General features: G+C 41.6%; 1 protein-coding gene across 1 annotated transcript in view; it reads left to right on the forward strand.

The window, feature by feature from the left end:
* Positions 1-2,401, forward strand: part of LOC143765029 (uncharacterized) — a 57,470-nt gene extending 55,069 nt beyond the window's left edge. The window contains exon 9 of the mRNA XM_077251259.1: positions 652-2,401. Within this exon, the coding sequence (XP_077107374.1) occupies positions 652-1,805 (1,154 nt within the window). The 3' untranslated portion in view covers positions 1,806-2,401. The remainder of the gene's footprint in view (positions 1-651) is intronic.
* The last annotated feature ends 13,972 nt before the right edge of the window (positions 2,402-16,373 follow it).

The following is a 16,373-nucleotide window of genomic DNA, read 5'->3' on the forward strand; positions in this document are numbered from 1 at the left end:
TGCATCACTAACCGCACACTGGGGGCAGTTTAAGGACTAACAACGATTTAACAGGTTCTCTTTAGATGCACTCCATTACAATTTTTTACGCTTTTCTTTCCTGCCATGCTGCCGGTTTGCTTCCCCTATAACTTTGTCCATCCATTCCAAGGTTGTGTTACTATGCATATTCCATACTCTGCTCTGTACTCGCTGAGTTCAGTACTTAATGAGGAAGCGGACCTGGAATTTATTGTGTCCCAGTGCCTGTTTTATGCTTTTGCTTTCCAATGGATATAAGCCCCAAATGTCTTATATATGTCATTAGGGCTCAATACTGTTTAGGTCTGCTGATGTCCAATGTTGTCTTTATATGAAAAATCTGAAAAAGATTATTTAGAAATAACCCAATCCACCTGTATAGTGCAACAATGTTAGCTGGTTTGAAACAAATGTATATTCTTTAAATTCAGCATTGAAAATTCAACTTTTATTTCAGTGCAGGAGTACCTTCACAGTTTTGTTGACGCTGGGTGTATGTTATAAATGTGGCCCATGATTGTAGACTTGACAAAAGATGACTTAGAATAGGATTTTTAGAACATACAGTATATGTTTACTTTAGTCTAAAAAACTGAAAATAATAATCCTATCCATTTTTAATCTTAACAGATCATCTCAGCAGAAACACAGAGATGAACTGCCTGTTGTCACATCAAGCAAAAGATAAAGATATGCTACACTCTTCAGTTGAAAACTTATTTACTGTAACTATATATCCAGGCAATCACATTACAGATTTGTCGTCCAATTCCCCAAATCATAAGGAACCTTCTGAGCAATCACAGATTGTTACTCCAAGTACAGATCACAGACGGAACAAAGTGTTTCAATGTGGTGAATGTGGGAAACTGTTTACAAAAAAGTCAAATCTTTTTGTACACAAAAGAATTCACACTGGGGAGAAGCCATACTCTTGTGCACAATGTGGAAAATGCTTTACCCGTAAATTTAGCCTTGACCAACATGTGAGAAATCACACAGGACAGAAGCCATTTTCATGTTCAGAATGTGGGCAAAGCTTTGTTCAGAAATCATTACTTTTCAGACATGAAATGATGCATACAGGGGAGAAACCAATTGAACTAACATGTTTTGAATGTGGAAAATATTTTACCAAGAAATCAGGTCTTGCTGAACATCAGAAAATTCACACAGGGGAGAAGCTATTCTCTTGTTCTGAATGTGGAAAAGCTTTTATTCAGAAATCAGGTCTTGTTGAACATCAGAAAATTCATACAGGTGAGAAACTACATAAGTGTTTGGAATGTGAGAAATGTTTTGCCCGGAAATCAAATCTTGTTAAACACCAACGATTTCACACAGGCGAGAAGCCATACCCATGCTCAGAATGTGGGAAGCGTTTTACCCAGAAATCAGTTCTTGTTGAACATCAACGTATTCACACAGGAGAGAAACCATTTTTATGTTCAGAATGTGGAAAACGGTTTACACAAAAATCAGATCTTGTTGAACATCAGAGAATTCACACAGGCGAGAAGCCTTATTCTTGTTTCGATTGTGGAAAATGCTTTATCACTAAAGTAAAACTCAAGGTTCATCAGAGAATTCATACTGGGGAGAAGCCATTCAAATGTTCTGAATGTGGGAAAGGCTTTACTCAAAAATCACATCTCATTAAACATCATCGATTTCACTCGGGGGAGAAACCATTCGCATGTTCTGAGTGTGAAAAATGTTTTTCCAAGAAATCAAGTCTTGTTTATCACCGGAGAATTCATACAGGGGAGATGCCATGTTCATGATCAGAATGAAGAGAATGTTTAATCCAGGAATCAGCTTGTTCACTATCAAAAAATTCACTTGGAGCAGCTGTGCTTGTGTTCAGTATGTGGAAAATGGTTTTAGAATAAATAAAGAATGCGGGAAACGTTTTACCCAGACATTAGTTCATGTTGAACATCATTGCATTCATACGAGAGAGAAACCATTTTTATATTCAGATTGTAGAAAACATTTTACGCAGAAATCAGATCTAATTGAACATCATCGAATTAACGCAGAGGAAAAGTTTTATTCTTGTTGACTGAGAATTCATACTGGGAAGAAGCCATTTACTTATTCTGAGTGTGAATATTTTTTCGTTTTTGTTTTTTTTTAACAAGAAACCTAGTCTTGTTTATCACTAGAGAATTCCGAAAGGGAAGAACCAATATTCATGATCAGAATGTTTTACCTAGGAATTAGAGCTTGTTCAGCATCAGAGAATTCCCACAAGGAGGATCTGTTTCATGTTAATTATGTAGGAATTGATTTAGGACCAAATAAAAACTTAAAAGAAATTATGTATTTTATGCATCCATTTATTTCTCACTGCAAAATGCAAATAAATTTATATAATTTACACAATGTGATTTTCTGGATTTTATTTTTAACATTCTATCTCTCAATGTTAAAATTAACCTACCCTTAAAATTATATACTCTTCATGTCTTTGTCAGTGGGCAAACTTACAAAATCAGCAAGGGATCAAATACTTATTTACCCCACTGTATATACATATATTTATATGTAGCATCGGACCACAATGCAGTGTGTGTGTGTATACGTCAGGCCCGGATTGGTAACCTACCAAGGCAGGCAGATGCCCGGTAGGCCGCTGGCCCTTCAAAATGTCTTACTAAGGGTCCTGTGTGCGCACACTGTCTCGCTTGCACACGCTGAAAGGGCCACCTGTCAGTGTGTGCACACGGCTGCGGCCCTTTCAGTGTATGCAAGCATGAGAGTGCACGCACACAGGGCCTCCATTCACAAGTTTGGAAGGACCGCTGCGGTGCACGCTGGGCTCTTCTGCCTGACGCTGGCCAGTACCCAGATATACAGAAATATCCCCTATATATTTTATTTGTAGCAGTCGCAGTATCTCCTATATAATGCATATGGACTGCTGTATATATAATATACAGAGCATTATGTGGTGCCTATAATACTGTATGAAGCAATATATGGGGCTCAATCTGTATGGAGCACTATGTGGTGACCATAATACTGTATGGAGCAATATATGGGGCTCATTAATCTGTATGGAGCACTATGTGGTGACCATAATACTGTATAGAGAAATATATGGGGCTTATTATTGTGTATGGAGCAATATATGAGGCTCCCTATTCTGTATGGAGCACTATGTGGTGCCCATAATACTGTATGGAGCAATATATGGGGCTCATTAATCTGTATGGAGCACTATGTGGTGCCCATAATACTGTATGGAGCATTATTTGGGGCCTATAATTCTGTACGGAGCAATATATGGAGCTGATTATTCTGTATTGAGCACTACATGATGCCCATAATACTGTATGGAGCAATATATGGGGCTCATGAATCTGTATGGAGCACTATGTGGTGACCATAATACTGTATGGAGAAATATATGGGGCTCATTATTCTGTATGGAACACTATGTGGTGCCCATAATACTGTACAGAGCAATATATGGGGCTCATTATTCTGTATGGAGCACTATGTGGTGACCATAATACTCTATGGAGCAATATATGGGGCTCATTATACTGTATGGAGCAACATATGGGGCTCATTATTCTGTATGGAGCACTATGTGGTGTCCATAATACTATATGGAGCAAGATATGGGGCTGACTATTCTGTATGGAGCATTATGTGGTGCCTATAATACTGTATGGAGAAATATATGGGGCTCCTTATTCTGCATGGAGCCCTATGTGGTGCCCATAATACTGTATGGAGCAATATATGGGGTTCATTATACTGTATGGAGCAATATACGGGGCTCATTCTGTATGGAGCACTATGTGGTGTCCATAATACTGTATGGAGCAAGATATGGGGCTGATTATTCTGTATTGAGCACTATGTGGTGCCTATAATACTGTATGGAGCAATATATGGGGCTCATTATTCTCTATGGCGCATTATGTGGTGCCCATAATACTGTATGGAGCAATATATGGGGCTCATTATTCTGTACGGGGCCCTATGTGGTGCCCATACTACTGTATGGAGCAATATATGGGGTTCATTATACTGTATGGAGCAATATATGGGGCTCATTCTGTATGGAGCACTATGTGGTGACCATAATACTGTATGGAGCAATATATGGAGCTCATTATTCTGTATGGAGCATTATGTGGTGCCCATAATACTGTATGGAGCAATATATGGAGCTCATTATTCTGTATGGAGCACTATGTGGTGACCATAATACTGTATGGAGGACTATACTGTCTGGTTTCTGAGCTATTGCAGAATGTACAATAGATATCAGACATGTAATGTAAGAAGTGAAATCGTTGGCATTGTACTATACCTATATTTCTCTGCTGTATCTGTGCATCATGAATTGTGGTATGTGTTAAGGGGCTTACTGAGACTCTTTTGCCTGGGGCCCACGAAAACCTGGAGCTGGCTCTGTATATACTGCACAGTACCACTTCTCCTGTCCTTTTGTCAAAGAGGTCGACATTGGACTTTGGGAGGGTCAATATTGGTTAAGTATTTTCAATATTACTATGGCCAAATAAAAATAAAATATTGGAAAACAAGGTTAAATGGATTATCCCAAGTAATCCCTTCTCCTTTGGAGAGGGGATAACTTTCCAACTGCCGGAGATCTGGCTGCTGGGACCCCCATAATCCTGAAAATCGTAGCTCTGTAGGGCACCATGTCAATGCAGCTGTGGTCGATCATACGCACTGTGGCAGCATTCACATGTGGGTCTTCAAATATCTCCTTTTAGGAGAGTGAGGGGCACGGCAAAATAAAGCAAAATTCACTGATCGGTGATGGGGGAGTGTTGGACTACATCCCCACGGTCAGTTTTAGGCAGCGCTTTGGACACAGCACATGTCTGCTGCATCCAAAGCGCTGCCGGCTTTTGAATGCAGATGATTCCGCAAGTGTTCATTGAACCGTGTGGAAGCATGCCGTCCAATACTTTGGACGGGTGATATTTATCTTGCGGAGACGAATCGCAGGTGGGGCATCAAGACAGTTTGCCTCCGAGACCGGTTGCCGTTGGTGGCTGCACCACCTTGTCACGCTGAGGGGTGCCAGGCGTTTTGGCTTTGCTTGGCTCCATGTTACTTCACACAAGCCAGAACCTGCAGAGCCACCTGCTCTGCAGTTTGCAAACCAAGACTGACATACCCAACCCTTTGCAGAGTTTGTAAATGAAATCTGTGGCCATGGGCCACTTGTAAAACCCGGCAGGAGAGAGCCTTCCACCCCACTACCATCCTGTAGTTTGCTCCAAAAAGAAAAGCCCTTAGGTATGTGCACACGTTGCAGATTTTGCTGTAGATCCGCAGCGGATTGGCCACTGCGGATTCGCAGCAGGTTTCCTTGAGTTTACAGTACCACGTAAACCTATGGAAAACAAAATCCGCAGTGCACATGCTGCAGAAAAAAACGCACGGAAATGTAGCGTTGTTTATTCCGCAGCATGTCAATTCTTTGTGCGGATTCCTCAGCAGTTTACATCTGCTCCATAATAGGAATCCGCAGTTGTAAAACCGCAGGTGGAATCCGCACAAAAAACGCGGTAAATCCGCAGTAATTCCGCAGTGCGGTTTACCTGCGGATTTACCAAAATCAGTCTGTAAAAATCCGCACCACTTTCCGCAACGTGTGCACGTGGCCTTAACGGGTTTTCCTAAACCTTGCCTTGGCCAAATAACATGACCAGGTCCACACGTACTTTTGTTTTGCACTGCAGCTACAGCTATGCCTGTGACTGCATTGCACTCCAGCAGCCTCTATGCGCATCCTGGGTGACACATATCGACCCCCGCAATGATCTTCCTCACTGTAACATATATATACATACACACATTATATATATATATATATATATATATATATATATATATATATATATATATATATATATATATATATATATATATATATATATATACAGTACAGACCAAAAGTTTGGACACACCTCATTTCAAAATTTTTCTGTATTTTCATGACTATGAAAATTGTAAATTCACACTGAAGGCATCATAACTATGAATTAACACATTTGGAATTATATACTTAAAGGGAACCTGTCACCTGAATTTGGCGGGACCAGTTTTGGGTCATATGGGCGGGGTTTTCGGAGGCAATATTGCCTTGCGCAGGCGTGTACTCCGGAGGACAGAGAATAAACTTCAATCCAATTTTGCGGCCAGCATGCAGCCAGCGGGTAAGGAAAGGGTGAATCAAACACCCGAAAACCCCGCCCATATGACTCAAAACTGGTCCCGCCAAATTCAGGTGACAGGTTCCCTTTAACAAAATAGTGTGAAACAACTGAAAATGTCTTATTTTCTAGGTTCTTCAAAGTAGCCACCTTTTGCTTTTATGACTGCTTTGCCCACTCTTGGCATTCTCTTGTTGAGCTTCAAGAGGTAGTCACCGGAAATGGTTTTCACTTCACAGGTGTGCCCTGTCAGGTTTAATAAGTGGGATTTCTTGCCTTATAAATGGGGTTGGGACCATCAGTTGTGTTGTGCAGAAGTCTGGTGGATACACAGCTGACAGTCCTACTGAATAGACTGTTAGAATTTATATTATGTCAAGAAAAAAGCAGCTAAGTAAAGAAAAACAAGTGGCCATCATTACTTTAACCCCTTCATGACCCAGCCTATTTTGGCCTTAATGACCTTGCCGTTTTTTGCATTTCTGACCAGTGTCCCTTTATGAGGTAATAACTCAGGAACGCTTCAACGGATCCTAGCGATTCTGAGATTGTTTTTTCGTGACATATTGGGCTTCATGTTAGTGGTAAATTTAGGTCAATAATTTCTGAGTTTATTTGTGAAAAAAACGGAAATTTGGCGAAAATTTTGAAAATTTTGCAATTTTCACATTTTGAATTTTTATTCTGTTAAACCAGAGAGTTATGTGACACAAAATAGGTAATTAATAACATTTCCCACATGTCTACTTTACATCAGCACAATTTTGGAAACAAATTTTTTTTTTGCTAGGAAGTTATAAGGGTTAAAATTTGACCAGTGATTTCTCATTTTTACAACAAAATTTACAAAACCATTTTTTTTAGGGACCACCTCACATTTGAAGTCAGTTTGAGGGTTCTATATGGCTGAAAATACCCAAAAGTGACACCATTCTAAAAACTGCACCCTCAAGGTGCTCAAAACCACATTCAAGAAGTTTATTAACCCTTCAGGTGTTTCACAGCAGCAGAAGCAACATGGAAGTAAAAAATGAACATTTAACTTTTTAGTCACAAAAATGATCTTTTAGCAACAATTTTGTTATTTTCCCAAGGGTAAAAGGAGAAACTGGACCACGAACGTTGTTGTCCAAATTGTCCTGAGTACGCTGATACCTCATATGTGGGGGTAAACCACTGTTTGGGCACACGGCAGGGCTCGGAAGGGAAGGAGCGCCATTTGACTTTTTGAATGAAAAATTGGCTCCAATCTTTAGCGGACACCATGTCGCATTTGGAGAGGGGGGTGTGCCTAAACATTGGAGCTCCCCCACAAGTGACCCCATTTTGGAAACTAGACCCCCCAAGGAACTTATTTAGAAGCATAGTGAGCACTTTAAACCCCCAGGTGCTTCACAAATTGATCCGTAAAAATGAAACAGTACTTTTTTTTCACAAAAAAATTATTTTAGTCTTAATTTTTTCATTTTCACATGGGCAACAGGATAAAATGGATCCTAAAATTTGTTGGACAATTTCTCCTGAGTACACCAATACCTCACATGTGGGGGTAAACCACTACTTGGGCACATGGTAAGGCTCGGAAGGGAAGGAGCGCCATTTGAGTTTTTGAATGAAAAATTATCTCCATCGCTAGCGGACACCATGTCACGTTTGGAGAGCCCCTGTGTGCCTAAACATTGGAGCTCCCCCACAAGTGACCCCATTTTGGAAACTAGACCCCCCAAGGAACTTATCTAGAAGCATAGTGAGCACTTTAAACCCTCAGGTGCTTCACAAATTGATCCGTAAAAATGAAAAAGTACTTTTTTTTCACACAAAATTTCTTTTAGCCTCAATTTTTTTCGTTTTCACATGGGCAACAGGATAAAATGGATCCTAAAATTTGTTGGGCAATTTCTCCTGAGTACGCCGATACCTCATATGTGGGGGTAAACCACTGTTTGGGTGCACGGCAAGACTCGGAAGGGGAGGCGTGCCATTTGACTTTTTGAATGGAAAATTAGCTCCAATCGTTAGCGGACACAATGTCGCGTTTGGAGAGCCCCTGTGTGCCTAAACATTGGAGCTCCCCTACAAGTGACCCCATTTTGGAAACTAGACCCCCCAAGGAACTTATCTAGATGCATAGTGAGCACTTAAAACCCCCAGGTGCTTCACAGAAGTTTATAACGCAGAGCCGTGAAAATAAAAAATAATTTTTCTTTCCTCAAAAATGATTTTTAGCCCAGAATTTTTTATTTTCCCAAGGGTAATAGGAGAAATTGGACCCCAAATGTTGTTGTCCAGTTTGTCCTGAGTACGATGATACCCCATATGTGGGGGTAAACCACTGTTTGGGCGCACAGCAGGGCTCGGAAGGGAAGGCACGCCATTTGGCTTTTTGAATGGAAAATTAGCTCCAATCATTAGCGGACACCATGTCGCGTTTGGAGAGCCCCTGTGTGCCTAAACATTGGAGCTCCCGCACAAGTGACCCCCATTTTGGAAACTAGACCTCCCAAGGAACTAATCTAGATGTGTGGTGAGCACTTTGAACCCCCAAGTGCTTCACAGAAGTTTATAACGCAGAGCCATGAAAATAAAATATAATTTTTCTTTTCTCAAAAATCATTTTTTAGCCCACAATTTTTTATTTTCCCAAGGGTAACAGGAGAAATTGGACCCCAAAAGTTGTTGTCCAGTTTCTCCTGAGTACACTGATACCCCATATGTGGGGGTAAACCACTGTTTGGGCACATGCCGGGGCTCGGAAGGGAAGTAGTGACGTTTTGGAATGCAGACTTTGATGGAATGGTCTGCGGGCATCATGTTACATTTGCAGAGCCCCTGATATGCCTAAACAGTAGAAACCCCCCACAAGTGACCCCATTTTGGAAACTAGACCCCCCAAGGAACTTATCTAGATGTGTGATGAGCACGTTGAACCCCCAAGTGCTTCACAGAAGTTTACAACGCAGAGCCGTGAAAATAAAAAATCATTTTTCTTTCCTCAAAAAAGATGTTTTAGCAAGCAATTTTTTATATTCACAAGGGTAACAGGAGAAATTTGACCCCAAAAGTTGTTGCCCAGTTTGTTGTGAGTACGCTGATACCCCATATGTGGGGGTAAACCACTGTTTGGGCACACGTCAGGGCTCGGAAGGGAAGTAGTGACATTTGAAATGCAGACTTTGATGGAATGGTCTGCGGGCGTCACATTGCATTTGCAGAGCCCCTGATGTGCCTAAACAGTAGAAATATTATTGTTGAACAATTAATAAAATGTTCAATTCTCTAGTTGCCTACTCCTGGCCTAATGGATATTGATCATGTGCACTAAAGAAATACACCAGACACAGTCAGCTGTAACTCTCCTTGATCAATGTGTGGCTCAGCTCCAAGAAGGGAAGTTTATTAGTCAAACACAATGTTATATATTTCCTGTAAGGGGGCTCGGTTAGCTCTAAAATGGGAGTGATCGGATGTATTTCATTGGTTAGTGGGTTGGGCATGAGCAAGTCCATGGGCGGATCCATGAGGTCATCAGGGTGGGTTGGTCGCTATTAGAATTAAAACATTTTCCATCCACAAAATGGTGGCTGCTATTAGAATTAAAACATTTGCCATCCACAAAATGGCCGCAATTAGAATTAAAACATTTGCCATCTACAAAATGGCCGCTATTGGAATTAAAACATTTGCCATCCACAAAATGGTGGCTGCTATTAGAATTAAAACATTTGCCATCAACAAAATGGCCACTATTAGAATTAAAACATTTGCCATCCACAAAATGGTGGCTGCTATTAGAATTAAAACATTTGCCATCCACAAAATGACCGCTATTAGAATTTAGCACATGGCTCTGGGCCACCATTATATGGTGGTGGCCGCTCACAGGATATATTTTTGTAATACACACAACTCAAAACTCTATTCTTTCTATTCCTTTCCTCTTCTACCCAATTTCCAATTTTTTTTTTATTTTTTTTTTCTATACAGACTTTCAGAGACTCTTTCTTCTGCCCTAGCAATAGACAACAATCCATTATCTTCTAGGATACCTTTTCTTTCTTTTAAGACAATCTTCCAGTCCAGGGGCTGTAACCATCCCCCCTTCTGGCATTCCACACAATTTCCACTAATGTGCATGAGTCTAACTTGCCATCTGAATTTGGCTTAGTGCCCATACGGCAGAACTGCATTAATTTCTCCATCTTTCTATAGATATACAGTATATATATCTATCAAGATAACAAACACCAAACAGACAATAAGACGGGGGAGATGACTCAAACCTGAGATTCTAAAGGGAACTGAGTCTGCAGTACTCAGTTCCTATTGCTTCTTGTCACGTGGTCCCTGTCTGACTTCCGTGCTCCGTACTTTACAAACCAATTATTCCCTACTTTGTCAAATTGCTCCCTAACTTACCGGTCCCCGTGCAGAGTCACTCACTCGATGTCACGGGGCAAAAACTATAAATTTAATTATTTGGCTCAAACTGAGTCATTCACTCCAAGTTTTTAATGAGCCGCTACAAAATTTATTATGCCCGAACTGAGTCAATCACTCCAAGCTTTACCGGGCCCCCCTAGGCCGAGTCAATCACTCCAGGTCCTAGTCTCTCTTATACAGAACTGAAAATCTTATCACAGGCGACAACCGTATACCACAGACAAAAATTATAATTTTTTTTTTTTCCCCTAACGCTTGCTCTCCTTCTCTAAAAAAAACCTGCTCTTCCTGTTCCAAATACAATGCTTAATGCTCTTCCTGTTCCAAACACATGGTTCTCCTTCTGTAAGCACTTGCTTCTTTTCTTTCCTAAAAACCTGTTCTTCCTGTTCCAAACACAATGCTTCTCTTAACTACCAGTCATCTCCTTCTGTAAAAAAACAAAAACAAACTTGCTCTTCCTGTTTTCTCACTTGCCTCTGTAGAAAAAAAACTTGCTTCTCTTAACTACTAGTCATCTCCCCTCTTCACAACATGTAACAGGCAGCAGGCAACTAAAAACATGTGACGGTTCTTGCAATTAAATGACCAGCAGCGGAGAGACCCTTTCTGCCGTCTTACAGATACCAAGAAAACCGGACACGGTCAGGCAATCTGCACAGGATACCCCAAAGGACACAAGGTAAAGACTACAGATTATAAAAATCAGCAGACTTACCGTGTTCTGTTAAGGAGGTGATCAGTCTCCAGGTTCGGGGTACTCAGTGCATCCAGCCGTTCCACTCGCCGATCCTCAGGGTTCAGGGCTCTCCTCTGCTGGCCCCAGGTTGGGCGGCCAAATATTAGGGTTGAACAATTAATAAAATGTTCAATTCTCTAGTTGCCTACTCCTGGCCTAATGGATATTGATCATGTGCACTAAAGAAATACACCAGACACAGTCAGCTGTAACTCTCCTTGATCAATGTGTGGCTCAGCTCCAAGAAGGGAAGTTTATTAGTTAAACACAATGTTATATATCTCCTGTAAGGGGGCTCGGTTAGTTCTCAAATGGGAGTGATCGAATGTATTTCATTGGTTAGTGGGTTGGGCAATGAGCAAGTCCATGGGCGTATCCATGAGGTCATCAGGGTGGGTTGGTCCATGAGGTCATCAGGGTGGGCGTCACTGTGGGTGGATCCATGAGGTCATCAGGGTGGGCGTCATCTTGGATACCAGAGCACACGGCATGCTGATACAGGAAATGGCGGCCATCTTTAGTGTCTTCATTGTTCATCTTGGATACCAGAGCACACGGCTCTGGTACAGGAGATGGCGGCCATCTTTAGTGTCTCACTTTGTCCGAGGAAAACTTATGTAAGGTTAAACAATACATGTTATGGGTTGCTTCTCTCAATTACCTTATGTGTTGAGGTTAATTAAGTATTTGATCTTATGGCTCTCCTCAACAGAAACACCCCACAAGTGACCCCATTTTGGAAACTAGACCCCCCAAGGAACTTATCTAGATGTGTGGTGAGCACGTTCAACCCCCAAGTGCTTCACAGAAGTTTACAACGCAGAGCCGTGAAAATAAAAAATCATTTTTCTTTCCTCAAAAAAGATGTTTTAGCAAGCAATTTTTTATTTTCACAAGGGTAACAGGAGAAATTGGGCCCTAATATTTGTTGCCCAGTTTGTTGTGAGTATGCTGGTACCCCATATGTGGGGGTAAACCACTGTTTGGGCGCACGTCAGGGCTCAGAAGGGAAGTAGTGACATTTGAAATGCAGACTTTGATGGAATGGTCTGCGGGCATCACGTTGCATTTGCAGAGCCCCTGATGTGCCTAAACAGTAGAAACACCCCACAAGTGACCCCATTTTGGAAACTAGACCCCCCAAGGAACTTATCTAGATGTGTGGTGAGCACTTTCAACCCCCAAGTGCTTCACAGAGCCGTGAAAATAAAAAATAATTGTTCTTTCCTCAAAAATTATGTTTTAGCAAGTAATTTTTTATTTTTGCAAGGGTAACAGGAGAAATTGGACCCCAACAGTTGTTGCCCAGTTTGTCCTGAGTATGCTGGTACCCCATATGTGGGGGTAAACCACTGTTTGGGCGCACGTTGGGGCTTGGAAGGGAGGGAGCACCATTTGACTTTTTGAACGCAAGATTGGCTGGAATCAATGGTGGCGCGATGTTGCGTTTGGAGACCCCTGATGTGCCTAAACAGTGGAAACCCCTCAATTCTAACTTCAACACTAACCCCAACACACCCCTAATCCTAATCCCAACTATAGCCATAACCCTAATCACAACCCTAACCCCAACACACCCCTAACCCCAACACACCCGTAACCCTAATTCCAACCCTAACCCTAATCCCAACCCTAACCCTAATCCCAACCCTAACCACAACTGTAACCCCAACACACCCCTAACCCTATCCGTAACCCTAACCACAAGCCTAATCTTAACCCTATTTCCAACCCTAACTCTAATTCCAACCCTAACCCTAAGGCTATGTGCCCACGTTGCGGATTCGTGTGAGATTTTTCCGCACGATTTTTGAAAAATCTGCAGGTAAAAGGCACTGCATTTTACCTGCGGATTTCCAGCGGATTTCCAGTGTTTTTTTGTGCGGATTTCACCTGCGGATTCCTATTGAGGAACAGGTGTAAAACGCTGCGGAATCCGCACAAAGAATTGACATGCTGCGGAAAATACAATGCAGCGTTTCTGCACGGAATTTTCCACACCATGGGCACAGCGGATTTGGTTTTCCATAGGTGAACATGGTACTGTAAACCTGATGGAAAACTGCTACGAATTCGCAGCGGCCAATCCGCTGCGGATCCGCGGCCAATCCGCTGCGGATCCGCGGCCAATCCACTGCGGATCCGCGGCCAAATCCGCACTGTGTGCACATGCCATAACCCTAACCCTACCCCTAGTTTTAACCCTAGTTCTAACCCTAACCCTAGTGGAAAAAGAAAAAAAAATATTTTCTTTATTTTATTATTGTCCCTACCTATGGGGGTGATAAAGGGGGGGGGGGGGTTATTTATTATTTTTTTATTTTGATCGCTGGGATAGAACCTATCATAACCTAACATAAATGTTTCCAGCCATGGCCGATGATATTGCAGCATCGGCCATGGCTGGATTGTAATATTTCACCAGTTTTTTAGGTGAAATATTACAAATCGCTCTGATTGGCAGTTTCACTTTCAACAGCCAATCAGAGCGATCGTAGCCACGAGGGGGTGAAGCCACCCCCCCTGGGCTGAAGTACCACTCCCCCTGTCCCTGCAGATCGGGTGAAATTGGAGTTAACCCCTTCACCCGCTCTGCAGGGACGCGATCATTCCATGACGCCACATAGGCGTCATGGGTCGGATTGGCACCGACTTTCATGACGCCTACGTGGCGTCAAAGGTCGGGAAGGGGTTAAGAAATGAAGGTCAGTCAGTCCGAAAAATTGGAAAAACTTTGAAAGTGTCCCCAAGTGCAGTTGCAAAAACCTTCAAGCGCTACAAAGAAACTGGCTCACGAGGACTGCCCCAGGAAAGGAAGACCAAGAGTCACCTCTGCTTCTGAGGATAAGTTTATCCGAGTCACCAGCCTCAGAAATCGCAGGTTAACAGCAGCTCAGATTAGAGAGCAGGTCAATGCTACACAGAGTTCTAGCAGCAGACACATCTCTACAACTGTTAAGAGGAGACTTTGTGCAGCAGGCCTTCATGGTAAATTTGCTGCTAGGAAACCACTGCTAAGGACAGGCAACAAGCAGAAGAGACTTGTCTGGGCTAAAGAACACAAGGAATGGACATTAGACCAGTGGAAATCTGTGCTTTGGTCTGATGAGTCCAAATTTGAGATCTTTGGTTCCAACCACCGTGTCTTTGTGCGACGCAGAAAAGGTGAACGGATGGACTCTACATGCCTGGTTCCCACCGTGAAGCATGGAGGAGGAGGTGTGATGGTGTGGGGGTGCTTTGCTGGTGACACTGTTGGGGATTTATTCAAAATTGAAGGCATACTGAACCAGCATGGCTACCACAGCATCGTGCATCGGCATGCTATTCCATCCAGTTTGCATTTAGTTGGACCATTCATTTTTTAACAGGACAATGACCCCAAACACAGCTCCAGGCTGTGTAAGGGCTATTTGACCAAGAAGGAGAGTGATGGGGTGCTACGCCAGATGACCTGGCCTCCACAGTCACCAGACCTGAACCCAAGCGAGATGGTTTGGGGTGAGCTGGACCGCAGAGCAAAGGGAAAAGGTCCAACAAGTGCTAAGCATCTCTGGGAACTCCTTCAAGACTGTTGGAAGACTATTTCCGGTAACTACCTCTTGAAGCTCATCAAGAAAATGTCAAGAGTGTGCAAAGAAAGCAGTCATCAAATATAAAGGTAGCTAAGTTGAAGAACCTAGAATTTAAGACATATTTTCAATTGTTTCACACTTTTTTGTTAAGTATATAATTCCACATGTGTTAATTCATAGTTTTGATGCCTTCAGTGTGAATTTACAATTTTCATAGCCATGAAAATACAGGAAAATATTGAAATGAGAAGGTGTGTCCAAACTTTTGGTCTGTACTGTATATATATATATATATATATACACACACACACACTCTGTTGCATTGCATCGGTACTATTGTGCAACTGTCTTCACTCTTACATGTTGTAGTGCATTGGCACTATAATACATCAAATCTAGATAAACTAACAAATTAATTTTATATTACAACCCCTTAAGTGGACACTGTAAAAAAAAAACAAAAAAAAACAAACGGGGGGGGTGTCAAAAAACGATACTTTTTCATACTACTGCCGAACAAAAAGTAGAATAAAACGTGATCAAAAAGCCGAAAGTAAATAAAAAAGGTGACAGAGCTGTATGGGGCTTATCAGTGGAAAAATAAAAACTTATAGCTCTCAGATAAAGAGCTGCAAAAATACATTTTGCTTCTATAAAGGTTTTTATTGTGTAAGAGCGCCAAAACATGAAAAAAAAGATAAATGAGGTATCGCTGTAATCGTACTGACCCGAAGAACAAAGCTGCATTATCAATTTTACCACAAGTGGAATGACATAAAGACCAAAATAAGAAATCAATTCCTGAATTGCTGGTTTCTGTTTATTCTTTCTTCCAAAAGTTGGAATAGAATGCGATCAAAAAACGTTGTGTCCAAAAAGTGTACCAATAAAAACCTCAACTCCTCCTGTAATAAAACAAGCCCTCACATCACTGTTGACTGAAATATGGAAAAATTATATCTCTCAAAATATAGTGATACAAAAATTTGTTTTTGAAATATATATTTTTTTTAATGTGTGAGAAAAGCCAAACAAAAAAAAATATATATAAATCTGGTATCGCTGTAATCGCACCCAGCAGAAGAATAAAGTTTTCTTATCACTTACACAGCACCAGGAACGGCGTAAAAAATTAAATAAAACCAATTCTTGACCTACTGTTGATTTGTTCATTCAACCTCACAAAGATTGCAGTAAGGCACATTTATCCTGCGGTCTACGCCAAGAGCTTACACCGTGCAAGTCTCTGAAGTACATGATTTAGGCATACCCCAAGGCAGAAGATTCCATATAATGAGGCAGATGGGGACACTGGACACGTCTGACCTATAATCCAGCGGTGTCCGGCTTTTTAGGCATGCATAAAAGCACGGTCAACAACAG

This window comes from Ranitomeya variabilis, chromosome 4, assembly GCF_051348905.1.
Source record: "Ranitomeya variabilis isolate aRanVar5 chromosome 4, aRanVar5.hap1, whole genome shotgun sequence".
In the NCBI taxonomy this organism is placed as follows: domain Eukaryota; kingdom Metazoa; phylum Chordata; class Amphibia; order Anura; family Dendrobatidae; genus Ranitomeya; species Ranitomeya variabilis.